This window comes from Marmota flaviventris, chromosome 5 (genome assembly GCF_047511675.1).
Source record: "Marmota flaviventris isolate mMarFla1 chromosome 5, mMarFla1.hap1, whole genome shotgun sequence".
Classification (NCBI taxonomy): Eukaryota; Metazoa; Chordata; class Mammalia; order Rodentia; family Sciuridae; genus Marmota; species Marmota flaviventris.
The window spans coordinates 144,605,857-144,629,180 of record NC_092502.1 but is presented as its reverse complement, the minus strand read 5'-3'; the positions used below and the strand labels follow the sequence as shown (position 1 = coordinate 144,629,180).

The 23,324-nt window shown below is 36.7% G+C and overlaps 1 protein-coding gene across 2 annotated transcripts; it reads left to right on the top strand.

Annotated features, from left to right (window-relative positions):
- The first annotated feature begins 19 nt into the window (after positions 1 to 19).
- Positions 20 to 19,547, top strand: C1qtnf3 (C1q and TNF related 3). 2 transcript variants are annotated; one of them, XM_027936292.3, is made up of 6 exons: positions 20 to 103; positions 5,724 to 5,835; positions 8,266 to 8,420; positions 11,834 to 11,963; positions 16,428 to 16,527; positions 19,388 to 19,547. In XM_027936292.3, exons 1-6 carry the CDS (start codon positions 20 to 22, stop codon positions 19,545 to 19,547), a joined length of 741 nt encoding a protein of 246 aa, XP_027792093.1. The 2 variants fall into 2 exon arrangements, with proteins under 2 accessions (XP_027792093.1, XP_027792092.1); XM_027936291.3 differs by having other exon boundaries at positions 20 to 322.
- The last annotated feature ends 3,777 nt before the right edge of the window (positions 19,548 to 23,324 follow it).

Sequence of the window (23,324 nt, the reverse complement as noted above, 5' to 3'; positions counted from 1 at the left end):
TGTGGCTCTCTTGAGAATCATGCTCCGGAGACAGCTCGTCCGTTGGCACCTGTTGGCTTTGCTTTTCCTCCCTTTTTGCCTGTGTCAAGATGAATACATGGAGGTGAGCGGAAGAGCTAATAAAGTGGTGGCGAGGATAGTGCAGAGCCACCAGCAGACTGGCCGTAGCGGCTCCAGGAGGGAGAGAGTGAGAGAGCGGAGCCATCCTAAAACTGGGACTGTGGATAATAACACTTCTACAGACCTAAAACCCCTGAGACCAGATGAGCTACCACACCCCGAGGTAGATGACCTAGCCCAGATCACCCGGTTCTGGGGCCAGGTACTCCAAATTCTCTTTTAAGGATTTATATGAAAGTTTAATGACTGCTACTGTTGTTTTGGCTAAGATTCTTAGGATCTGTGCTTGAGAGCAGTTTGCTAAGCTGCCTCTGGGTCTCTCTCTGGGTTGCTCTGGGATACAAGGGGGACTGTTAGTCTCTAGTAATCAGATGTGCTGGGAGAGTGACTGTAGCATTGCTCCATTAGAAAGGGGACCCTGGGCAGCCTGCTTCCTGCTCTGCTGGGAATTGATTTCTTTCTTGCTGTTTATGCAGAAGGTACTGATCTGTGCAGATAGACACATTGCTGTAGGTAATTACTGCTAATCCCAAGAGAGTTAGACTCAATCCTTCCCAGCAGGGAGAAGCTGCTTTTTGAGTTTGCCAAAAACAAAGTTTGTTTTTATTTTTAAGATTAATTTCTAAATTTACTGTGACATTTCAGGCCAGTCTCATTCGATTATAGCATTCTAAGTTGCTAAGCCACTTTGGCTTTTTTTTTTTTTTAAATCAGGGAGTTAAAACCAAAAAAAGATTGGCTACAAAGTTACAAAGTATGTAGCATAATTTGTTGCTCCACAGGGGACTTGATTTATTTCTCAAGGCATAAGTTCAGCATCTAATAAAATATCTGTTAAGTCTTTTAGGTAGCGTGAGAGTGAGTTAAGGTTTCAGCATAGTGAATTGCTCATTGGTGAAGCTCAATTTAATTTAAACACTAAGAACGGGAAGAAACAGATTGTGATTTACCTCCGAAGTTTGCAGTACGTGGAAATCAGATAGAGTTGGTGGTGGCAGGAAGAGTTACTTAGAATCTATGATCTTTGAACCAATAGGTTTTACTATAAGAACTATTAGTTTTTATGCATTGAATAGGCCCTGAATTTTTTGTGTGTAGTTGAAATCTAAACCCATCCTATCACAGACCGAGAAGTTTGGGATGATTATTTGGTTATATGATTGGATAAAGATCATACTCAGAATCAGCAACAGATCTGGGACTCACCTGGCACGTCTAAGTGGACACATAATACAGTTTCCCAAATTGTTCTGTGGGATGGTATCAAGGAGAAATTGCTTCTTTAATGAACCACAGAAGAAATTATTGTGTCTAAAAATGCCACTTTTAGAGATTGCCCTTTCTTCTGATAGCTTTTGTCTGAGGGGCAATTAATGCTAATTTGTGTTTTCCTTAATGGTGAAGACATTTGAACTTTTGTCTAAGACCTGATATGGACTTTCCATCCACAGGGATGGTGTCCTTCCTGGAGGTGACATTGTGAGCCCCAGGGACCCCAGAAGGCAATGATGAGTTCTCATCAGTTGTTATTTCCTGGCATCCAACACTCAGCAGGGCAATAACAACCCACCTTCTAGTCCTGGGTTTCTAAAGTACTTTCTTTTTTTTTTTAAATTATTTTTTAGTTTTCGGTGGACACAGCATCTTTATTTTATTTTTATATGGTGTTGAGGATTGAACCCAGTGCCCCACGCATGCCAGGCAAGCGCGTTACTGCTTGAGCCACATCCCCAGCCCTCTAAAGTACTTTCAAGCCAACCCCCAACATCTCTAAGGGTATTGAGAGCCACTGATAATCTGGAAGTGTTCAGTACAACTCTTCTTTCAATAGATATGGATGCCCACACTGAATCTAGTATTATACTGTGTTCTTTACTACTTTCCCTACATTTTATTTTTTTTTCATTTTTATTATTATTATTATTATTTATTTTTTACATTCATGACAAGAATGGAATGCAGTATACTCATTATTACCCGTATACAGCACAATTTTTCGTAACTCTGTATATAAAGTATGTTCATGCCAAATTATGCCATTATACATGTACTCTCTCTTTTTTTACATCACAATTCTTAATACACATATATACCACAATTTTTCATATCTCTGTTTGTATATAAAGTATATTGATACCAAATTCACATCTTCATACATGTACTTTGTATAATGATGACCATCACATTCCACCATCCTTGCTATTCCCCTTCCCCCTCCCTTTCTCTCCCACCCCTCTTCCCTATCTAGAAAAAATCTTCCTCCCATGCTCTCCCTCCCTACCCCACTTTGAGCCACCCCCCTTATGTCAGAGAAGACATTCGGCATTTGTTTTTTGGGGATTGGCTAACTTTCTGTCCTTTTCTCTTAATTTTTCTCTTTCTGCATTCATTCCTCCCCCAAGCATCAGGCATATAAATACACTATCTCCAGCTATCCCAAAGGGCTCTAGTGGGGATACCTTTTTTTGTTAATTAATTAATTCATTAAGCTCGATCAAACCAATGTGAAAAGCAAGGTCAAAAGGCAATTGGGAGAAAAAAATGTCGGAATAGTGTTGGTCCCTGCAGTGGATCTGAAAAGATGACACAAAGAGGATAGCCAGCCACGGCAGGGATTAAAGTTTTGTGTGTGCCAGGGGGTGTAGAGACTTGAGGATGCATCTGAGGAGCTGGGTGTGGCTGGAGCTCTGGAGTGGTAGGGGGAAGAAATCAGATGGTCTAAGAGTGATGGAGCTTAGACTTTGTTACCAAAATATTGTTTGTCTTTTCATAGCAGGGCAGTGAGGTCATTAGATTTGTGTTTTAGAAAGATAACTGGCTGCAGAGTTCACAGAGGCTTCCAGGGGGCAGAGATCTGGGCAGACTCTATCTTGGTTTCCTGGCCTTTCTTCTCCACAGCCTCTTTGTCAGGATCAGTCATCGATCTCTCATCCTCTTCCTGAACAACCATTTCTCCTTCCCATTTCCCTTCCCTTTCTTATTTTTCCCTTTTCGTTGGGTTGAAGAAGAACTTGGACTTTCTTTCTCAGTAATCCTTCTGAAGAGCTGCCTCTAGGCCCCATCCATGAAATAGGTGGAACTGTTCTTAGAGATACCCCGTTTCCTCTCTTGCTGCTTATTTGGATGTCTTCAGTGTTCAAATTTTGCCTGATTTTGGAAAGGGGGTGATAAACTTAAGAGGAAAGAGAAGGAATAGCAACTTCCTATGCATAATTCTCCTTTTCTGAGGGGAAAACGTCAGATTCAACACATCCTATTTAACTTGTTTCAAGAGCCCGCCTTACCAGCTTTGTTTCCTTTGACTGAACTGTGGAAGACAGAAGGCCAGAAGGTGGCCATGTGAAGAAATGACAGAGGAAGCTTCTCAGGAGGTGTCTGGCTAACAGAAGGCTCTCAGTGAATTGCTGGTGGCTCTATGCTCTTACAGTGCCCCAGGTAGCTTGCCCACGCACTAGGAATCCTACTTAGCTCTGGTAGTGAGCAACCCATCTCCAGTGCCCAGATACTAGACATTTAAAAAAAAAAAAAACTTTCTAAGTTATTATTTGAGCTATTTGGGAAAAACTTTAGTATTTTGTCTGTATCTTACAGTTGGAAACAAAATTCATGACCAACTCTTGCAACCCCAAATAGACAAGAAAAGTGATGTCTGGGAGCAGTGATTTCTCTAGGGTCATGCAGAACTGGGAAGAGAAATCTTGTTCCAGTCCAGTGGTTGTTCTGACATTCTTGAGCATCTCAGTATTTCCATTCTACTCTTACACAAATGGTTCCACTTCAGGATTTTCCCTTTTCCCCTCCTCTCTTCTCCATCCCTGAAATCCATCATTGGCAGAGTCCTGGATTTCCTGGGGTTTATAAGCTGTATTTTACATTAGCAAAACCATACAGAAAATGTGGACCGCTTGCTTATTTCTCAGATTGCATCTTGGTTTAGAAGGTGGGGAGGAGCTGTGATGTTTTTACTTTCTATATCTCCAAAAATCCTTCATCTCAGGCCAATTTTCGTTCATTTTCTTCCCTCCACCATTTTGACAAAAGGTCATCATAGACTCTATGCCTTCCCAGGGTTGGCCCTGGTATACTGAGGACGAGGCTAGGAGTTACTCCAAATCAAAGCTCCTGATCTCTAAATTCTTGGGGTCTGTGCTTTGGTAGGAGACTTCTTGGACCACAAATGCTATTCTGTATTTTTTCCTGAAAAGCTTTGTGGAAAACTTTAGAGAAAAGGGAGGACAAAAACCAAATTCATTTTTTTGTTAAAGGAAAAAAAAAAAAGAATGTCTAAGCGTGCAGCAATGTGAAGCCTCCACCCAGTTTACTGCTTAGATTTCTATCAATGAAGCATACTGTATTTTAAATTCTTTCTTCCCCACTCTTTCTCCTCCACTTTCTCCTGTCTCTTTTTCCTTCCCACTCTCCCTCCTTTTTAAAATGAATCCCTTAACATCAATATGCTATTTTCCAAAAACCGTTGAATTATAATTGGTGTCAAGGAAAGTTTCCACAAGTATTTTGTATGACATAATTAAAAGGCAAGCTGCCAATTGAGATTAGAGTCCAAATTTTAGAAGCAACTCCAACTCTTCTTCCAGTCAACCCCACTGGATTTCTAGCTCCTCACAGTAAGCATACATTTTAGAAATTTCTCTTTGTATAAATAAGCATTTCCCTCAGTGTCATACTTGAGTATATTTAGTAGCCATTTAGTGCTCATTAAATATGGATTAACATGGTGAAATGATCACTTTAAATATTGAAGTGTAACATTATGCTAAATTTTTATAAAGAAGTTAAATTTGTTTCAAGATGTAGGTAAATAATAAAAATGTATTGAATATTTAGTTAATAAGAGTGCATTATATTCTTGAAACTTACCAAGAGAGTAGATTTGAAGTGCTCTTATCACAGGAAAAGTATCTGAGATAATGCATATGTACTAGCTTGACTTACTCCATCCACAAGGAAGTATGCATATTTTAAAACAAGGTGTGGTAAATGCTACTATATGCTATTTCTATTTGTCAATTTAAATAAATGAATAAATAAATGTATTGGACTAAAGATTGCTTAGTTTATTCATTTCTGAAGGCATTCTAAGTGTGTTCTGGCTATTTGAAAAAAACATTTACAATTCAGTTTCTAAGAACTCTAACCCAACTCTCTTGCCAGTATCAGGGACACAGTGTATGATAACTATGTTTGGTAGTTTTGTAATTTGAGGGTCATCTACTCAGTCTACCTACATCTGAGGCTGTTGGGCATTTGGAAAGGGAGAAAAGGCTTCTGGGTTTCCAAGTCTGCTGCTGAAGGAATTTCTGCCTTGCTGTTGTAGGGAGCCGCAGAAAGACACTGTTCATCCTACCCATGCACCATCCCAAAGTACATCTTCTGTTGGCTTCCTGTTGCTTTCCTTTGCTTAAGCTACCCCTTGAGCCTATGCCATTACATGTACACCCCACCCCATACTATCTTTTCTAATGCAGCTGTGGGTTGATTGAAGTGAAAGGATAACTCTAAGGATAGATGTCAGAGGATATTTTAAAATTCCTAATTGCTCACAAATACGTTTCCCTGAAGCTTCTCTTTTTGTCTTTTTTAAGCCTCCACAAACTGGAGGACTGCCCCCAGACTGCAGCAAGTGTTGTCATGGAGACTATGGCTTCCGTGGCTACCAAGGACCCCCTGGGCCCCCAGGCCCTCCAGGCATTCCAGGTAAGGATGAGCAAGATGTGCTGCTAGTCTAATTGTAGACTGTACCAAAAAAAAAAAAAAAGCTAAACACTAACCTAAATACTATCTGGTCACTGGTGTATGATCCAGAGGATAATGCATGGAAAACCCAGAAGAAAGAGTTGGGTTGGGAAGCTGGGTTTATGAGGTTGGCTTAGGTAAAACAGTACAAATTCTATACTATTTATTTCTCTACACCACTACAAAAATCCAAAAGGCTCTAGACACCCTGGGGTACCAGACTTATTAGGCTGGGAGGCTCTTTGCCAGCATTAAGTATAGAGCTACTAGCTCTTAATTGAGACCTACTTTTAGTGCAGTGTGTTAGTCAGCCTTCTGTTACTATAACAGTTAAGATAATTAACGTATAGAGAGAAAAGATTTATTTTGCCTCATGATTTTAGAAATTTTAGTCCATAATTGAGTGGCCCCGTTGCTTTTGGACATATGGTAAGGCAATATATCATGGTGGGGAGAACGTGATGGAGCAAAGCTGCTCACCTCATGGTGGCCAGGGAATGATAAAGCTGACAAGGAAGAGACCAGGGTCCCAAAGACCTCTTCAAGGGCATGCCCCCAGTGACATACAACCTCCCACTAGACCTCACCTCTTAAGTTTTCTCCACCTCCAAATAGTGCTTCACCTGGGAACAAGCCTTTAAGACCTGTGCCTTTCAGGAAACTTCTCTAAACCATAGAAGCTAGCATATCTGCCACAGCATGCTTTATGCGGTATACTCCACCTAACTTTCAGGAGATTTAGGAACTAGAGGCATGTAGAGAAAAAGGCTCATAGGCCCAAGTTATAGTCACCTCCATCATGGCATCATTCACTGAGCTGCACATCTTTCTAATCCCAATGAGTGCTCCCTCTTCCTGCCGAGTATTAGCTATTAGTATATTTTATCCCACACTTGACTTCTGGAAGGATTTTGGGGCTCCAGAACCACATTGTTATATGGGGAAGATTCTAGAACTGTATCAGGTCCCTCTAGACCTGGGGCTCAGCCTTCTGTACTACAGTACTCTGGTTTCTCAGGCTCAAAGACATTCTGGGAGACTGCTAGTACACTGTTGCGGGGTGAGGAGGGGGTGTCCCAGATCCCCTCTGTCAAGGACTCCCAGACCTGCTGTGGGTTTTACTGTCTTCTTCCTCTCCAGTCAGTCCCTGGGGATAGAACCTCCTCTCAGAATTAGGCCAAAGTCCAAGATCCACTTGGTTTTCTCCACCTTATCCCCATTGAGGTTAATCATTTTCAAATATGGTAATGTTTAAATAATTTGGATAGCTTCTCATGTGAACCCATATTTATAATGGAAAAACCTTATATTATACTTAAAACCATGATTACTGTTTTGCAACCTATGTCATTGCCTATCAGGCACAGCAGGCAGCAGGGGCAGTGATGTGGAGTAGGGAATGTGTGGACCCTTTTGTAATCTTCTCAGATCTATGTTCTTCTGGCCTTGGGTAAATGTTTCCCACCAGGAAATGGCTTTGTCATTGAACACTTTAGTCCATAAACAGTCAAAATTCATCCATCTGGAAGGATTGCAAGCCTGACACAGTGATACCTGCTTAAAGTAATCACACAAATAAATAGCAAATGGGCCTGCAATTCAGCAAACATAAAAAATTAAAGAGGAGCTGTAGAAACCATCTCTTAGTGGCAAAGTGAGGCATTGAAATTGCTATCCAATTCTTGCTTTCAAAATTATTATTATTATTTTTTGTTTATAAATGAGTTTACTTTCCCCTCAGTTATAAAAGTGATATAAGTTCTAGGTACAAAACTTCAGAGAGACAGAAAAATATACAGAATGTTACCAAGTCACTTGTGCTTTATTCATTCAGAAAAAAAAAGTGTAAATATTTTTGCATAATTTATTCTAGTCTTTTTCTTCTATGGACATAATTTGCACATACATATTGTTTGAAACAAAAATAGTATTATACCTTTTTATCCATTTATGATCTTTTTATTAAAAATGCCTTAAATATCATTATACCACTAATTTTTTTCCTTCAAATTTCTTTTTTTAATGACTGTTTAATATCAGGTACTAAATTTTTCCATTTTAAAATGTAGTCCTTATAGTATTGATGGATATCTTGGTGGTTTCTAATGCTTGCTATTTTAAGTGATAATGTGATAAACCATCTCCTACATAATTTTTCATTCAAGGCTTAAGAAAAACAGATTTTGGTGCCTGACAATATGTAAGGCAGTTTCAAAGCCCAGTAAAAGAGGTCCCATTTGATGATACCCCTGGCTGTATTGGGGCTTATTTCAAAAGGTCCCCTTTTAAATAGAGTTTGGATGTTTTTGAAGGAAGGATCTGTTTGTCTAAAAATAAATGGTCAGTATGAGGGAGAGGGTTTCTGCATGTGATGATGTCTGGTTGTTTAAGGAAACCATGGAAACAATGGAAATAATGGAGCCACTGGCCATGAAGGTGCCAAAGGTGAGAAAGGAGACAAAGGTGACCTGGGACCTCGAGGGGAGCGAGGACAGCATGGCCCCAAAGGAGAGAAGGGCTATCCCGGGGTTCCACCAGAACTGCAGGTAAACCACCTTCTGCACATTTCCAGGGGACCAAGCCTGTCTGACCACCGGGACCCAGGGTCGGAGGGTTGGAGTGCTTCTTCAAGCCTTCACCAATCTTGAGTGAATCTAGTCTGAATTTGTTCATCTACATACAGGATGTTTGCTCAAGGCCTATCTTGTCCAAAGGATTTGGGGATCATTCCCAGGGAGGAGAGAAATCGATGAAGAGTGAAATCCAATTTCCTTGTAGAATCCAATACAAAGCAACCCTGAATATAAATTCATCTCCTGTTTTCCAGATGAGAAGATAGGTTCAATAAAAAGAGTTTTAACCTATTTGAATGTATGAACTTTTAAACATGAAAATGGAATGGCTAAATGCATACTTATAATATTATATTTATTGATTTTGCTGCATTTACATATTTAAATCACATACATGAATATTAACATTGTTCTTTTTATCAACTCAGATTTTGTAGCTCAGTTTTTTGTTTTTTGTTTTAACTTTTCCCATCAGTATCTTGTTTTCACTAGGGACATTTTATTTTTGAGTAATTCATTCATAGTTTTCCAGACCCTATCATGTTCATTTCATTTCCGCATAAAGTTTCTTTAATCCATTTATGAGCTTGTAATTTTCCCAAGCTCAAGTACCAATTGATATATTCTTTGTTTCCCTTTTAAATAATCATTAAAATTCTTGTCAGCAACATCTAAAATTTTTAAGTGTGAAGTTATATCATCAAGAAAAATTACTAAATTAGGTTTTTTTTTGCTAATATTTTAAAATTAATTCTTCTAGGGACTTCTGTCAACTAGTTTCTGTTTGTTTGTGTTTGTTTTTGTCTGTTTGTTTGTTTGTTTTTTTGGTTAAAGTTTTTTTCTGGTTAATATGTCCTCCCAAAGTGTAATCTGTGGCTTAAGTATTTGGGAAAAAATTCTGTAACATGACAGACTTTTAAAGAACTAGAATGAAAAGCAATTCTTGTATGAAATATCAATTGAGGAACACTTTGCCTTTATTTGGGCATACGTGGAGGTGTTTGACCTTGGATAAGCTACATCCTTTATCTGGGTCTTAGTTTTTCAAGCGTAAAATAAGAGGTCCTACATGTCACTATAACTACTTTCTGTGGTTTTTTTTTTTGGGGGGGGTAACTTTTTAATGAATGTCGTCCAATAATTACAGCAACATGGGATTCATATGCCACTATAATTTACTAGATAAATAAATAAAAGGAGAGAACTGCCACCTAGCCAGGTTGAGTTGGTTACTAAGAGGCTATAAATATCTCAAAGCTAGAAACTATAACACACAGTGTATGAATGTTAGATCATAGCTAAGGGGCTTTAATCCATTAAGTCCCAAGTTTTTAATTTTGTGAATATTTAGATGAAATCAACACACAAGTACGTTAAAATAGGTTGGAAGTAATAATATAGAGCTTGTATATATGTTATTATATTAGTTAACATTAATATAATTACCATATTATAATTGAATCATTACCAAATAATTATATAGCTATATTATATACTGTATTTAAGTTTTAATAGGTGTTCCACATCTGGGACAATGGACAAGATGGGTTAATGGAGAAAATCTAGGAAATCATTAAATTCTCTCCATCAACTATTTCATGCTAACACCAAAGTACAGTCTTTTGGAAGAACTACTTTCATGTGTTTTACAGAAGAAGGAAGACTGGTCTTAAGCAAATTGTGTAAGAGGGGAATTTTTATTGTTTGAGGACAGAGAATCTTATCAAGTTAAAAAAAATAATTATTAATCTCATGGGCCCTGACCCATTTGGACAAAGAATTAGCATTAACTTTCAAATTGCATTCTCCAACAGTCATTTCAAGCCAAAAGAATTTCTTGATGGGTGGCATTGTCCTAAGGTTCTTTTAGCTACTAATATTTTGTATTTTGAACTTTAATCTTGTCTCTTAACATGGGCAGTGGCAACGACAGTAATAGCAGTAGGTGGAAGAAGAGGAGTAATAATGCCTCATTCTTCACCTAAGTAAGACAGAAATTTAAGGCTCGTTTGACTCAATGACGTGCCAGGTTACTTAGTTACAACTAATAAAGCTAAAATTCAACCTCATGTCTTTGGCTTCAAGTAGGTAGTTCTGTTCCTAAACTTACGGTGCCTATTGGTGGCAGGTTAACAAGTTAATTATTTTCACTGATCTTTTACACATTGAGCTGAAGCATTCAAAGTTCCATAAAATATTACACATAAATCATTTGTAACCAGTCCCAGAAATGGTTGCTGGAATTAAATGACTTCTGTGGGTCTCCTAAATCTTAATTTTTTCCTTTAACCTGAATTTTAAAATGTAAAACCATGCCCAGAAATTTTTGATTTTTTATTATTCAGTTTTCTAGCTTATTAAATTATTATTCTATATTTTGAGTAACTGAAAACTTTCTTCCTGCCATTTAAAGATGGTTTATGTAATAACTTTTCATTATTTAAAAAAAATGAGAAACAGCTATGCATAAAATACAACATGCCCAGAGATGATGACTGCTGACATATCATTTCATAACTTTTTATATCTTACTTAGGCACATTACTTTTAAATATGATAAGAACACAGGGTATTAGTTTATTTCATGAATGGAAATATTTCTTGAACATCTCTTTGTATAAATAAATGCAATTATATATCTTTAAAATGTATCTTTTTCTGAATATTAAATGAATACACGCTCATGCAAAAAATTATAGTTGTATTTAAGAAACAAAAAAATTTCCATGAAACTTCTGCACAGTGAGCCCTGCCAATAATAATTTTGTAAACATCCTTGCAGATATTTTCCTCAATTTGCTCACACAGCTACCCTACCTACAGACAGGCTAAACAAAGTCTGGTATCAAGTTGTGACCATATTGTGTTGCTTACTTTTAAATTAAATAATATATTAACTACATTGCCTCATTATATATGTACATTTATGTCAACATCAAGGAATATCAAAGAGTGTATTCAAAGAATTTATTTCATAAGAAAATGATAAATATCTTTTGGAGAAAATTAGTGTAGGCCTAGCAAATTTAAAAGTTGTCTGAATGCAGGATTTCTCAGATCTTTTAATATGCTGATTTGTATTTAATAGGTACAATCTGAGAATTTCATCGAAATTTTCCCACTGTTTAATATTTCAAAAGTATTTTAAAGATTAATGTTCTTTGAATCGTAGATTCAGAAATGTTGATGTGTATTGTTATTCTAGACCGAATAGTATAAAATGTTAGAAATCACCATCGTTTATGTATTTATTTCTCCATAGATTGATGCTTAAGATATAGCCAATCTTGCCCTTGCAAACTATTTTGTAATAAATGTAAACTAAATAAAAGCTTAATTTCTTTAAGAAAAATTGCCTAAGATTTGACCACCAACTTCTTTTTTAGATTGCATTCATGGCTTCTCTGGCCACTCACTTCAGCAATCAGAACAGTGGAATTATCTTCAGCAGTGTTGAGACCAACATTGGAAACTTCTTTGATGTCATGACCGGTAGATTTGGGGCCCCTGTATCAGGTGAGATATAAAAGTAAATGAATAATTGGATTAGTCTAGAAATTAAGAAAGAGAAGGAAAGAGAATGTATGGAGAGAGGAAAGAGGGATGAAAGGAAGGGAGGGAAAGAGGGAATGAAGAATGGAAGAGGAGAAAGAAGATGGGAAGAAGGATGGAGGGGAAAAGAGGAAGGAGGGAGGATTGAAGGAAGGAAGGAAGGATGAAGAGGTTGGGAATAAAGAGAGAAAGCCACTAAGACAGTAAAAAATTCTATTCAAGTTAAAACAAGCAGTTTGTATGGGTGTCTTTTTAATTTCAAAGTAAATGAGTTCAATCTCAAGAGACTTTTTTTTTTTCTTTTTTACAAATTGTGACCATGGTTGTTAAGGTTATTTACCCTGATTTGAACTGGAACAAATAATTGCTACAAGGGTATAGTTACCTTGATTATAAAAATCCTTAGAACATAATTCTCATAGTTTAAGCATTTTATATCTGTGTCCTCCCTTTTCCACTACCCCAAGTAGTGCCTGATCCAATTTTTTAAATAAAAATTTGGGTAGGTAAGAACATATTTTAAGAGTAGAAACAATTTATGTCAACACACACAAATACATTTTCTCTCCTTTTTACATAAAAGCTAACATACTCTCTATTCTGGCTATTCTCTGCTTTTTAACAACTAGCAATACATTTTAGAAAACTATTCATATCATTACTTCATTCTTTCCTAAAGCTGAATGTGTAAACATGTGTCTAACCATTTGTGTATTGCTGAACATTTGGATTATTTCTAGTCTTTGTTATTAAAAGCAAAGCTTCAGTGAATTAACTTTGACTATACCACTTTATAAGTGAACACATATAGATATGTTTGTAGGCTAAACTACCAAGAATATAATTGCTGGTTAGAGAGGAATTACATCTTTAAGTTTGGCCAGTTTTACCAAATCACTCTCTGTAGGGTTGTATTAATATTTTTCTATTGTCAAATAGGAAGGACTTGTTTCTCCATGGTGTCATCAACAAAGTTGCCTTCAAAATGTCTGGACAATCGATGGATTAAAAAAAAATTGTTTTAAAAAATCTTTTAAAAAAATTTTTGAAATACTTTAGATTTATAGAAGTTAGAAAAATGTTACAAAGTTTTCATATGTTCTTTAATTAGCTTCCCCAAGCATTAACATTTTACATAACCAACGCTCAATGACTAAAATGAAGAAACAGGCCCAGGTATAACACTATGACTAAGTTACAGACTCGATTCAGATTTCAGGAGACTCTCCTGATGCCCCAGTTTTTAATTGCTCCCCTTAGCTGCCCATTTGTACCATGAGCTTTTGCATCCTGTTTTATAGCCTTCTTTCACAGTGGCATTCATTCATGTATTTTAAACTCATGGTGAATTATTTAGCTACATTTTTCATTTATTATATAACGACAATATTTCTTCTTGGTATTATTCACCTATTGGGTAATTCTTGATGTTCTTTACTACTTTTTAAAACTAGTTGATAATAACTGACTGAGTTGGATTTTCCTAGATCAGTAAGTAATATGCCGCTGTTTTTGGAGGAAAGGGGGGTACCCCAGCAGCCCTCTGGGCTGAGGATCTCAATGGCTCCCTCTCCTGCTGCCAAGGGACTACCTAATTCTTTTAAGTATGACTGCTCTGTGTGTTTTTCTTATGTGGCCACATTTCCCCTGCCTCCCCAGACTTCCCCAGGAGGGTTTCTGAAAACAGCCTTGTATTTGCCAGTTCCTTTCCTTTAGGAGCCTTATTTTTGCTGGCAGATTTTGAGATATTCTTTTTCTAGCAAACTTCCCTCAAGACACAATCTTGTGCTTCATCTTAGCTCTGCCCACAGGAGCTTCTTTTCAGTATCTGCACTTCAAAATAGCTCTTCTCTACCAAGGAGTGTATTTTTCCTGGTAGGTTTGAGATCTTCTGTCACCTAGAGCTCCTGCCCAGCCCCCACACTGCCAGCATGTCACTGTCTGCCCTCAATTGCATTTGGCAGCACTTACAGCTATTTTGAAGTTTATTGATTTTTTTTCCCAGTATCCTAGTTTTGCAGAAAATGGCAAGGTTTTCGTTTTCTTGTTGTTCATTTCTTCTTCTTTCTATAGTATCCAGAAGAAAAAGCAAGAAAATCTTGATGGATGCAATGGTCATGTTAGGTTTATCACAAAAGCTTTAAATGTGTGCCTTGTCTATTATCCTATGCAGTTTAAGTCAGAAATGAACTAATGTATGAAATGATAGAGCAATTTTTTTCTTTTATTTCAGCTGTATGTGATTTTCTGCTCTGAAAGTTTATGCTATAATTTTCCTGTAATGAATTTGTTAAATACTGTCTGTACCAGATTATATGTCTGTACCAGTGCCCAGATAATGCCAACAATGGTTCAATTAAGTTCAGTGGCTTTATAATAAAGGCCAAGGATTTAGTATCTTAGAATTCTCTTTGCTTCACATGGTTTTGACAATAACGTTCATTTTTTGGCTCCCACGTTTTATTGTTTAAACCTCACCAAAGGTATTACAAAATGATCTTTTTATCTTTCTCAACTTTGGGAGTGATCAAATAGAGAAGGCTGATTTTGCAATTACAGAAGGTGCCGGGGAGACAGTCCCTTCTGCCCACCGGAAAAACATGGTGCAAATATATTACCTCTGGTGCCAGAACCTATCCTTGCAGAAAAAGTCACATGGAGGTATAAAATATATTCACTTCTGTATTTCCAATTCTAGGGATTTTCATTAGTCACCATCTGGTTTTTCAGTCTGCTCTTTCTCAAATGTTTCTGCAATCTATTTTTTAATAGTACTCATCATTTTTTAAGAAAGACTAATATATTTTCCTGTCATTTTGATTCCAACTTTATTTTCTAGAGGCATTAACAATTATCGCTGTGTGTGCGTGCATGCATGCATACCTAAATGTAAAATGTTAAAAAATGAACACATATAAACGACTTGAAGTCCTTTAATTTTTTCTTATCTTTACTTTTCTTCTGTGAGCCAATCTCTAGGCATACTAATGGGTATGGCTGATCTTTATTCCATTTCCTCTGTTCACAGAACATTGGATATGCATTCCTGGCACTAAACATAGCATGACCATATTTCTCTATTGGGTTCTACTTGACTCAGAATCAGATGGATCAACATGGCACACTTACATCTTCTATCTTATTTACATTTTTGTAAAAGAAATAGAACAGTTCAGTGCTATTTTGCTTTTGCTTTTTCAGATGTTTCTGGGGTTTTCCTCTTATAAAGCCACTAGTTAAAAATATTTAATATGGGAATCAATAAAAACTTGATGACTTATATTCATTCACCTTTCCAAAGTGCACTCCCAAATCCAAGACAGTTTTGGAGTAGGAAGATTTTCCTTTTAGCCCATTGGATTTTTCTTTATTATTCAATGAACATATTTTCTATCTTGGGATTTAGAGTATATTAGGTAATACTAAATTGCTTTCCATTAGGATTTCTAGGATCTTGTAAGAAAACACATCTTTAAATACTGTCTGTAACAGATTATATCAGTGCCTAGATAATGCCAACAATGCTTCAATTAAGTTCAGTGAATTTATAATAAAGCCCAAAGATTTAATAACTTAGAATTTGCTTTGCACACTTTACTGTTTAAACCTCATCAAAGGTATTACAAAATGATCTTTTTATCTTTTTTCAACTTTGGGAGTGATCAAACAGAGAAGGCTGATTTTGCGATTACAGAAGGGGGGGAAAAGAAGGCAATCCCCCTCCACCCAAATTTGGTTACAACTAAATTATGTTGGTCTTTTTCAAATTAAGATAAGACTTTTGGTAGCAAGGTTGTGTTGGCTAAATAGATATTTAATTTATTTATAATAGGTATTTTTCTATTCATTATACACAAATTCAATGATTTACTGTGAATAACATGAGCAATTACCAGAATAATTTCTGTAGAACTATTAAACATTTATATGATGCTTCAACTATCTTTGGCTAACATTTGGCAAGTACAGTTGTCCTTTGCAATTTCATGCCTAGCTTATTTTCTTAGGTCAAGGAGCAGCATGTGCTCATACTGAGGACTCTCTGTACCTTACCAATGAGTCCTGTGTAGATGCTAATAATTTCTTATCTAGATATGGCAGGGACTTCACACTAGGCCTTTTGTCAGGTAACAAAACAGTGAGGTACAGTTAGAGTAAGGTAGACTCCTTTCCTTATATATTTGTAATCTTATTAGAGATATGCAGTGTAAGATTATGCTTTGTAATCTTATTAAGTATATACAACTTTAGAGAAAGTCTCAAAAACATCTAACACACTTTGAAGGTGAGCAGATAAAGGGACATTCATGCGAATAAAGGTCAAAAGAAGCTACATACTACATATCCTTTGATATATCTCCAAACCATCATTGGGTCCCCCATATTAACATGTTAACATAACCATGGATGACTACCTGCGTCTTTCAGGTGTGTATTTCTTCACCTTCAGCATGATGAAGCATGAGGACGTTGAGGAAGTGTATGTGTACCTTATGCACAATGGCAATACCGTCTTCAGCATGTATAGGTGGGTGGCCTTTTCCATTACAGGTCTCATCCAGGCTGCCATAGTTTGCACAAAGGAAGTCCAATAGCAGATAAGCATGTAGGAACCAGTAGAGCCTAATGTGGCCCCTGTCTCAAAAAGAGCTCCTGTGCTCCAATATATGGTCAGATTACTGTTACTATTTGAGAAGAAATAAATCTGATGAATTGAGCATCAGTAGGTTGGTGAGAAATCTTGATGTCATTACTAACAACACTTCCCATAACCAATCATTTGAATTTTTCCTTAACTTTTTAGTTTTTTTTCTTTCTCTCTCTTTTTCCTATAGAAAGGAGTTTTCCTTCCTCTTCTTTTCCTTCTTCTTTCTCCTCTTCCTTCTCCTCCTCTGCCTCCTCCTCCACTTCCTCCCTTTCTTCTTTTTCTCCTTCTCCTTCTCTATTTTTTTTTGGTGGGGTGGTGGTGGTGGTTATCATGGATTGAACTCAGGAGCACTCAACCACTGAGCCACATCCTCAGCCCTATTTTGGATTTTATTTAGAGACGGGTTCTCATTGAATTGCTCAGTGCCTCACCATTGCTGAGGCTGGCTTTGACCTTGCAATCCTCTTGCCTCAGCCTCCTGAGTCACTGGGATTACATATTCTCCTGTCCCCTTTTTCAGAAACAGTCCTATTGATGACCTTCTCCACCATCACCCACACTGGCAGGTGGAGAGAGTTGGGAGTAGGTCCCTTTATTTGGACTGTGCTGCTCTTGTGATATTTAGCCCAGCAACCTGGTCCTAGTTATGCTTGGGAGAAAATATTTCCAAAACAAATATACTTTGCTCTGATGTTAGCTTAGGATGTAGGAGAGAGGCAGAGAGCCAACTTGTTTCCTATAGCTAAATAGGCTAAGAGTTATCTATGAAAAACTTTGTGGCTATTATTTATCACATGTTATTTCTGGTGACTTGTGATGATTTCTGTTTCCTTCTGGAGTCTGGCCTGAATGAAAAGATGTATTTGGAGTGCCAAAAGAGGAAAAGATGAGTTAGAGTAGGTGAACTTGCTGTAAGAATTATACTGTGGTCTAAGTCAGATTATAGTGCCTCAAACATGCTAGAATTCTGTTTTTCTTGATCAGTTCAAGACAAGGGTTACAGGTTGGAGAAGGAGGAGGGTGGTAGAAAAGGTAGAAGAGGCAACTATGGTTGGGCAAGGTTTTTTTTACCCTTCTGTTTTTTGATGGATTCAGGCTGACAAAAGCAGTTCTTCCATCTATAAAACTGACTTCTAAATTCTCATGGTCATTGTTATTTTCAGAGTCAGAAGGAAGAAAGAACAACAAGCTTGTGGAAATTCTTATGCACAGGGCATTTCTGTTCAGGGAACTTAATCACATTGTTCCTAACCCAACCAATGCAAAGGCAGCAAGGAAATATAATGCAGGTCTTATGGGGAAGGGGAGGGTGAATTTTGCTTAACATCTAGCTTCCTCTGCCGTATGGCTTCCAAATGTCTGCTGAGCCCTTCTTTCTACATGTAGAGTACACATCTCCCCATCTCTATCCCCCCTAGGGAGAGAACATCAGCCACAGTTCATGTATCAAGCTTCAAGTCCAGAATCTGGCAATGAGCAGTCCTTCTTATCAAGTCAATCCATTAGCTGCTTCTCTCTTTGGCCCCCAATTCTTTCCTCTGGGAGGTTTTCTTTGTCCATTTTTCTTTGGCTACATCTAAAAGATGAGTAGGCCTTCTAAGGGATCTTTCACCATCTATGTCCTGGTGGTACAAATCAGAGCTAAATCAAGTATCCCAAGCCTGTTTTAGCCCTGGCCAGATCTTTGATATTACATTTCTTCAGAAACCTAGAAGACGTTTGCTTTGTTTGCTACCAGTCCGTTACATGTGTTAGAAATCTCACCCAACACACTTTGCTTAACAGGTAGTTTTTCAGCCTATTACTCCTTTGATTTCTCTTGCTTCTGCCTTGTTCTCAATTTAATGGCAGTAACCAAGATGTCTTTTAAACTAATAGATTTGGGTAGAAAAGCAATATTCTCCATCCATCAGGTTATCCCAGCACTGTCTATTTGACTCGATTAAAATTCTTAATGGGAAAACACCAACTTGATTCTGCTGTTCCAGGTGTAAAAGCACTTGACCTTGTCAATCTTGTTAGGCCTCCACTGTCCATACTCTGTTTTAAACATGTCAGTTCTTGTCTGAACTCATCTTTTGTAGAAACACCTTCTAAAGGCAGCAAAGAGTGTTTTGGCTTTTTCCGATCATGCCCCTTACTTAGTGAGCAGGCATTAGATAGACCTTCCATGCTGTCTTGTATTTTCCCATATGTCTTACCACAGCATGGTATCTATGTCCAGCTCTCCAGTTCATCATATTTGTCTCCTCCCAGCTCCCTGCCTGACCATGTATTTTTAGTTGGGTTACAGCACCACTTCCTTTACTACCAATTTCTGATTAGTTCAAGAAAGTTAGACTGCTCTAACAACAACTCAATGTAATGGCTCAAACAGAACTTTCTTTCCTTTGTTCATCCAGGATAGATATCCAGGGTGAGTGTTCCAGCCTGGGGCAAGAGCAAAAGAGCTCATTATACCTAGTAGTCTTTAAGAAGCCAGACTTCTACATATGGCTTCCTTCTAGTCATTGCCACCAATGTTTCAGATAGGCAGAAGGCATAAGGAATAAGAAGGAGTGTTTGTGAGACTTTTATTGGCCCTTACTAGAAGTGTCACATGCCATTTCTGCTGACATACCATAGAAAATGTATCACACAACTATATTCAAATGCATTTGAGAAAGGGAGGCTAGATTTTGGTAAAGAGTTGTCTGTGCAATGCAAAGACTGAGTAGTTTGTGCCTCTTTTTCTTTTCAGCTATGAAACAAAGGGGAAATCAGATACATCCAGCAACCATGCTGTGCTGAAGCTGGCCAAAGGGGATGAGGTTTGGCTGAGAATGGGCAATGGTGCCCTTCACGGGGACCACCAGCGTTTCTCCACCTTTGCAGGCTTCCTGCTGTTTGAAACTAAGTAAACAGATGAATAGAACAGCTTTACTTTGAGAAAGATTTATAACTGAGCTGGAATTTTTATGGGTATAACGAACATTAAAGTTGAGGGTTCTACATGCTGTTTTTTTTTTTTTTTTTAAAAAAATGTATTGGTTACACAGCTACACCAACAATACTGGATGACTCAGGGCTCAGAAGAATACACCACAAAGTAGTCTTCTCAGATGACCCTGATGAATATACTTAGCACTTTTATCACTCTTCCCTAGGCAATTAAGAGGGAATTGTTCATGTTGCAGGTTGGAAATAATTGTCCCCATCAGAGGAATCATTTACAAAGAGTTTTGGTGCTCTGTTTTTAGTAGTAGTTTTCAAGAATCCCTGAAATTTCCAGTTCATTATTCATTGACAATGATCATGATGTGGTTGGGGCAAGAATAGGAACACTTGAGGACCTAGGTACTAGAAACATTTGTGGGTCCAGTGGGTCAATATTAATGAATAAAGCATAGGTTTTTTTTTATTTTTTCCAGATAGCTTTTAGATAATAAATATACAAACAGATTGTAAATATATGTTGCCCAAAAATAATTGGTTCCTTCTGTTTTATAAAGTTACATTTGTAATTAAACTCTGATTTCTAATAATTTACACCTAGAAATGGAATTTTCTCTTGATATGAAATTGGGTTTATCAGATTTGGCCTATCAGATTGACTCTTGCTATTGCAATTTTTGGATTGCAATAGATCTTTGCTGAAAAGTCAGCAAAGATGAGCTTAGGTCAATATAGGGCAGATGTTAGTTTATGCCTTCTTCTTAATTTGGAAATTACCCAATATATTTATACTTTACACATAATATGTTAAGTTGAAAGAACTATAAATTTTGTTATATACTGTCAAACTAATACACACAAAATATAAAGTTATTTCATTTCATTTGAGTTATACAATAAAATATCCTAACCATTTATTCAACAAAAATGATATGACTTTCTTGATTATAACATTGAATCAATGTTCACAGAACAGTGTGATGTACTAGAGATTACAGGAGGTACTACTTGGGTTTTGCCTAACTCTCTCTACTCCAAAGTCTATTCTCAAAGGATTAGATTTGTCACCAAAACAACATTTATAAGAATATGCTGTAAGTTCTGAAGATGATATCCATAGATAGCACTCCAAATTTGTTTATTTTAGATGAAATATCATTGAAATATGTGTTTAGCCTAATGTTGGATCATATCTAAAGTGCCTGGTGAAATTCCATTTTGAAAAATAGTATATCATGAATTAAACTTGATGTGGTGCCACCTTAATATATTTTCTATTACAGTTTGAATTTACACAAAGGCTTTTAAACTATGGGTTTCCTGTATTGATTACCCTATAGCCAGAGGCAGAGTATTGAGTGAGCCTGCCCTATTAGTGAACTCAGTGTTATCCATACTCAGTTTAGCCTTTGACCCTATCCTTTTGATGCATAAATGTGTTTAAATTCTTCCCAAATCCACATGTAATGCTCTTTTAAAGCTATATTATTATCTATAATGTGCATAATGTTTTTGTTGTTTCATAAATATGTTTTTCCCCACAGGGCTTTAGGACCATGAGGTTGAGTCTTCCTATGAGCCACTGTCATAAATATTTCATAAAGGTGCATTGCCAATAGATGTCTGAAGGTTGCATGTTGACCAAAGAGATTTCATATTTGAACAGTATATACTACCTATGAAATGCCTTACAGGAAGATTTTGACCTGGCTTCAAATATAGAAAAATATAATAGGCATATGTGAAAATAAACAAACCTTTGTTATATGTGTTGATTTTTTAATGTTTTTAATGAAGTGTTATAGTCATCTAATTGTAAGTAAGGTGATTAACACAAAGCAAAGAGATATATACGAAAATATCTTAAACTTTGATTCAATAAAACATGATATGACTTTCTCAGTTAGTGTTCACTGAGCAGTTTTGACATATTAGGGTTTGTACCAGGTGCCACTTGGTTTTTACCTCACCTTCCCCACACCCAAATCTCTTCTCAAAGGATTAAATTTGTCATATCATGCAGACCTTGTGAAGAACCATAGAAATCAACAATGAGGGCACAGAGCAGGGTCACCTGTCTCCAAAAAACTGCACTTGTCATTTATTTCATTGTTAGAACTTTAACTCGGCCACATATTGATGTTTAGATAAAATGTGAATATCTCTAAGGGGACTGGATCTTTATCACACCTGGCTGGTCTTTCTATATTGTGCCCAAATTCTGACTTTCATCCTAGTAGAAACACTGGTTTGGTTATAGGTAGGTGGGAAACATTTTGGTCTTGCCAATGCTTCCCAGATATGAAGGAAAGTGATTCCCAATGGTGATGGGAGAAGGCCAAAATGGTTATTAATGCTTTCACAATTGTACCCATGACCACAAGGGTACAGTAGTCTCTCCTTACCTATGGTTCTGCTTTCTGTAGTTTCAGTTATCTGTGATAAACAGAGGTCCAAAAATATGAAATGGACAATTCCAAAAATAAACAATTCATAAGTTTTAAATTGGCTGCCATTCTGAGTTCTGAGTAGTATGATAAAGCCTCATGCTGTCCTGCTCCCCCCCTCCCATGACAAGAAATATCGATTTGTACAGTATATCCACCCCTGCCAGCCCCTCAGCCATCTAGTCACTGCCTCAGTTCACAGATCAGTTTTCACTCTATAGCAGTGCCTGCAATCCAGTACCCCCACCCCGGGTTGTTTTTTTTTTTTTTTTTTTTTACTTAATAATGACCACAAAGTACAAAATCAAAGATGCTGGCAATTCAGATATGCCAAAGAGAAGCCAAAAAGTTCTTCCTTTAAGTGAAAAGGTAAAAGTTTTCAACTTCATAAGAAAAAAAAAAAGTCATATTCTGAGATTTCTAAGAGCTACAGTGACAATGAATCTCCTAACCGTGAAATTGTGAAGAAGGAAAAATAAATCTATGCTAGTTTTGCTGTCATACCTCAAACTACAAAAATAGTTATAGCTCCAGTATATTTAGTATTTAGTTAAGAGGGAAAAGGCATTAAATTTGTATGAATGTATATATAGGAAAAACATAGTATATTTAGGGTAAACCTTGCTGTGGTTTAGACTAACCTATTAAGCTAAGTGCTATTTGATCTTTTGAATATTGAAGGAATTTTATTGAATTTTTTATGAAAAAATTCTAAAGTCAAAATAAAATTAAAATAAATTCAAACCAGATAGAATGCACAAATATAAATTCCAAAAGGTGTGATTAAAATTGACAAACATCTACTTAGTGCAAGATATTGTACTATTCCTGGAGTTACTAAGGTATTTAAAGTACAATTTGTACCTCCTGAGTTTTCGACCTAACAGGAGGTAATAGATTAAAGGCAGGTAAGGACATGGATAATTTAAAAACTAAAAAACAGTCATGGAAGGCAAAGGGCCGGGCACTCTCAGAAGTAAAAATCTACATCCAGATGAGAGTGTGAAAGAAACTTGTGGAAAAGATAAGTCTTGCTGCCAGAGACAATTTCTTATTTTGTTATGTTTGGAATGAAATCTTCAAAAATATCTTCTTGTCTTCGGATAATTAAAAAAACACTTACTATAGAAAAAATATAAAATACATGTATTTCATATACAATTTAGTCATCCCATCAAACATTAAATAATATTAACACTTTGAAATACTTATTTTAATATATTTCTTCATATGTTTATTGCTTTTATTTTTAAGCTGGTAATAAAACAAATGGACATTAGATTTTTTACATTTTAT

Excerpts from the sequence above, each read along its gene's own strand:
- C1qtnf3 (XM_027936291.3), top strand. The coding sequence starts at position 20 with ATGCTCCGGAGACAGCTCGTCCGTTGGCACCTGTTGGCTTTGCTTTTC. Across the intron at positions 323-5,723 it reads TCACCCGGTTCTGGGGCCAG|CCTCCACAAACTGGAGGACT; the intron begins GTACTCCAAATT and ends GTCTTTTTTAAG. Across the intron at positions 16,528-19,387 it reads ACCGTCTTCAGCATGTATAG|CTATGAAACAAAGGGGAAAT; the intron begins GTGGGTGGCCTT and ends TTTTCTTTTCAG.